The following is a 4,073-nucleotide window of genomic DNA, read 5'->3' as shown; positions in this document are numbered from 1 at the left end:
TGTAGTTGGAAGCTTGTTGTGCTAATTTGGAGATTTGGTGCATATAGAGAATCGGCCAAGGTATGGTTTTGGTTTCCTCTATGTAGTATATAATATTTATGGACACATAGGCTAGTGACCCATAGTATAGGTTTGAATTTAAATGGTTGTTGAGTTGTTAAGTATTGATATGTGGTGATTTATGATGAATTAATGATTGTTGCGTTTGAGTATGATGAATGATGGTAATATGATAATGATGATTGATTGTGTAACTTAAAAAGCCATAATGATGATATAAGTGATGTTGAATTGGATAATTTGGCATTATGGTGGTAAAAGTGTGATATATTGGTGTTGATGTTGAAGATGATGAAATGTGAAGGGAAATGTGATAATGTTGGTGTATTAGGGCACAACAAGTTAATTTTGATGAAAGGTAAAGTTTTTGAATGGTTTGGTATGATTTGGAATGTGTATGGTACGAAATTGTGTAAATTGTGAAGTTTGGTAAAATTGGATTTTTGGTGAAATTTGTTCGATCATAACTTTGCCTCGGTTTTCAAAACTGATTGAATTTTGTTTAGGATTAAAGATATTTAAAAACCCTTTAAATCAATATAAATTTTGTAAAAATTGAAATTTTGTAGAGGAAGTTATGATCATTCAAACTTGGTGCTAAAAATATGAAATTCTACAAAGTTGCGGAAGTTTATGATTTCTGATATGTGTGCACGCACAGCCTTGTGCGGTCGCACAACCTGCAAAAATTTTGATCTGTGCGGACACACACCTGTGTGCACGCACAGGCAGGGAAGTGCATTCTGTTTGCAGTGCTAGCACAGCTTGTGCGCACTCATATCTAAGGAAGAATGTCAACCTGTGCGGACGCACACGTTGGGAAGGTCAATCTGTTAGGAGTGCTGGAACAGGTTGTGTGAGTGAACAGATTCTGTAAGTTTTGCCACCAGTGCGTATGCACACCCCTGTGCGTATGCACACATTTTAAAATTTCCCGGACGTGCGCACGCACAGACCCCTATGCGGCCGCACACATCCTGTATCTCAAATTTACTTGTTTTCAACCATTCTTCTCTCCCAACAAGGTTGTAAGCCTCTATAACACCATTTTAAGACTTTTGGGCCTAATTTTGAGCATTAGAACATGGGATAGAACTTAAGGGCTCTAGTATATGATTTTATGATAAAGTAGAAAACGGAGGCCTAGGTTTCTGGCACGCTGAGAATGGTTTGACGTTAGGTGAAGGATGCTTGGTATATGAGATGAGGAGTGATGAAATTTTGATATTTGGAAACTGAGTTACCAATGGACAGTGGTTGAGATGAGCCAGGGACTCAGATTGAGATTATGGATCTCTGTATACTTAAAATGCTTTCTAAAAACCACTGAAATAATGTTTTTACTGAAATTATGAGATGTTATGTGCTCAGCAGGGACGGTGGTTAATCCCGTCTGTCGAGGTAGCGGCAGCGGTGTAAGGATGGTGGTTAATCCCACTTACGTTGAGATGTGAGGTCTGAGGCAAGAGTACCCCGCTCGCATCCCTTCAGAACTATAGAGCGTGCAGGCGCCGGTACCTGGACAGTGATCCGAGCACTATATCTTGGGGGTTCCCATATGAGAATTCCGAACGACGACATCTCCATGGAGATGTGTCGGGTTGGCAGGTGAACCGACAATGTGATATCACAGTCAGTAGGGTAAGCATTCATCATATGCATTTTCTATCTGCTTGTATGCTTTGTTTACTTGTAATGGCTTGCCTAATTGAATAACATGCTTACTTGCTATCTGAATTATTTGCCTTATATGCTTCTACTTGTGCTTTACTTGCATTGTATATTACCTGTGTTTTCTACTGGGATTGAGGAGGTTCGGAAGGCGGTGACGATGAGATCACATGGAGGATCGGTTGGTGAAGGCTGTGGGACAGTGGTGTTTGGTTAGAGTAGAAATCCCCTAAGATAGATTACCTGGTTTATTTAAGTCAACATTGATATATTATGCTTATCTGTTTCATAATGCTTAAGTAATGAAATCTTGTGATGGATATGGAGCTTAGGATTGCCTTTGGCATCCCGGTGTCTTATATCCTACATCACTGGGCACTGTTACTATACTGAGAATCTCTGGTTCTCATACTATATTTTTGTTGTGTTTTTCAGATGCAAGTCACAACCTACCTCGGTGAGTTGTTTTGGATGGTGACAAAAGCGGAGGATCTTGGATTCTTTTGGAGTCCTTTTGGTTTATTTTGTTTATACATCTCTCCTTTTGTATTTTGTTTTGCCTAGAGGCATATATATGAAAGAATAAAACTTGTATAAGATATTTTCACTGTATGGTTCTATATACTTGTATATGGCTAGCTGGCTTAAACTCCGTGAGTCGTGACTAGTTTCCTATGATATTCTATACTTATCTTTTATCATATCTTATTGGTTTCTTATGCCTTAAGCTAGTAGCTTTGTTAGTACGTTTTGCGCTCTTAAAAATCCTGTTCTGAGCTATATCCTTCATCGGGCTTCTAGACTATACTATTCTTTCTATATATATATATTAGATATAAGCTTAGAAACTGTCGTAACCTCTAAGTAACCTTTGCTTTACGACACGAGGTAAGGCTTAGGCTATTTAGGGTGGTACATTTAGTGGTATTAGAGTGGTTCATCCTCGTGAGCCTGAGGGATAGACCGATTGTGCTTTATTGTATACTCTGTGTGTCTTTTCTTTGATGCTATTAGGTTATCTGTTTGATATTGCATAGCATGCTTGTTTGTGAGTGCCTGTTTGGGATAATTGAAGCACTACACTTTTGATATTGAGACTGATCACATTGATATCGATTGTTTGGTGTAGACAGTAACCCTAATGGCCACTCATGGACGAGATCGAACATGTACACGAGAAAGTAGGAATGAGCAACCAACTGACAATCATCCCAAATTCATGGCAGTAATGGCGAATCTTGCTAATACCATGGAAGCTAATATTTCTGCGACTCTGCAAGCTGTGCAGAGATTGGACCAACTGGCCGGGAATGGAAATGGCAATGGGAATGGCGAAGGGAATGCCAATGATAATGCTGAGGGTAACGGCGATAACATGTGAGGAGTTCCGATGACCTTGGCGACGTTCCTCAAGGTTCATCCACCAACTTTCCGAGGATCAACTAATCCTATTGAAGTGGACCACTAGTTCCAGGCCATGGAGCGTGCTTTACAGGTGCAGCATGTTCCACACAATCAGTATGTAGAGTTTGCCGCTTATCAGCTAGCGGGAGAGGCCCAGCCCTGGTGGCAAGCTGAGTGTCATTTGCTACAGCTTCAAATGCCAACATTCCGTGGGAGGTGTTTGAGACAACTTTCTATAACTTCCCTGAGTCTGCAAGGGAAGCAAAGGAGATGAAACTAATGTTGATGAAGCAAGGTTTCCTATCTGTGGCAGATTACACCAACAAGTTTGAGGAACTCTGTAGGTTTTCTAGGGTATGTCAAGGTGTCCCGGAGACTTACGAGAGCTGGAAGTGCATTAAGTACCAAAGGGGTTTAAAGGATAGCATTATGACTGCTGTGACTCCTTTGGAGATCCGTGTCTTCTCTGACTTAGTGAACAAGGCTAGAGTAATGGAAGAGTATGCCAAAACCGTGGCGGCATCCAAAGACACTCATGGAGGGAGCTCTAGTCGGGGGCGTGGCAAGTATTTTCATCTGAGAGGACAAAGCTTCAAGAGAGGAGGATATGCGCCTCAAGGCTAAGGAGGTTCTAGAAAGAATAATCAGAATCAATTTCAGTATGCTAAGGAGATAGGAAATCAGAGTAAGAATTCTCCAGATTTAGTTTGTGATCGTTGTGGATGTTTTTAGCCTTATGACTCATGCAAGATTGGTTTAGGTGGTTGCTTCAATTGTGCATTTCCTGCCCACATTGCGAGGGATTGCACTCGTGAGAGGAATCAGAATGCAGGCTAGAGTTAGCATCAAGGTTGAGTCTTTGCTGTGAATGCCAAGGATGCTTCTAAGGCGGATCCAGTTATGAGAGGTATATGTCTAATTGGTGATAAATTCTTAGT

The 4,073-nt window shown here is 40.8% G+C and overlaps 1 protein-coding gene across 1 annotated transcript; it reads left to right on the top strand.

Moving 5' to 3' along the window:
• Positions 1-3,208: 3,208 nt before the first annotated feature.
• Positions 3,209-3,759, top strand: LOC107479617 (uncharacterized). The gene is made up of 2 exons (XM_016099741.1): positions 3,209-3,344; positions 3,449-3,759. The coding sequence occupies exons 1-2, from the start codon at positions 3,209-3,211 to the stop codon at positions 3,757-3,759; spliced, it is 447 nt and encodes a 148-aa protein (XP_015955227.1).
• The last annotated feature ends 314 nt before the right edge of the window (positions 3,760-4,073 follow it).

Source organism: Arachis duranensis, chromosome 3, assembly GCF_000817695.3.
Source record: "Arachis duranensis cultivar V14167 chromosome 3, aradu.V14167.gnm2.J7QH, whole genome shotgun sequence".
Taxonomy (NCBI): Eukaryota; Viridiplantae; Streptophyta; class Magnoliopsida; order Fabales; family Fabaceae; genus Arachis; species Arachis duranensis.
Note: the sequence above shows the minus strand (reverse complement) of the source record. Positions and strands in the feature narration are given on the sequence as shown.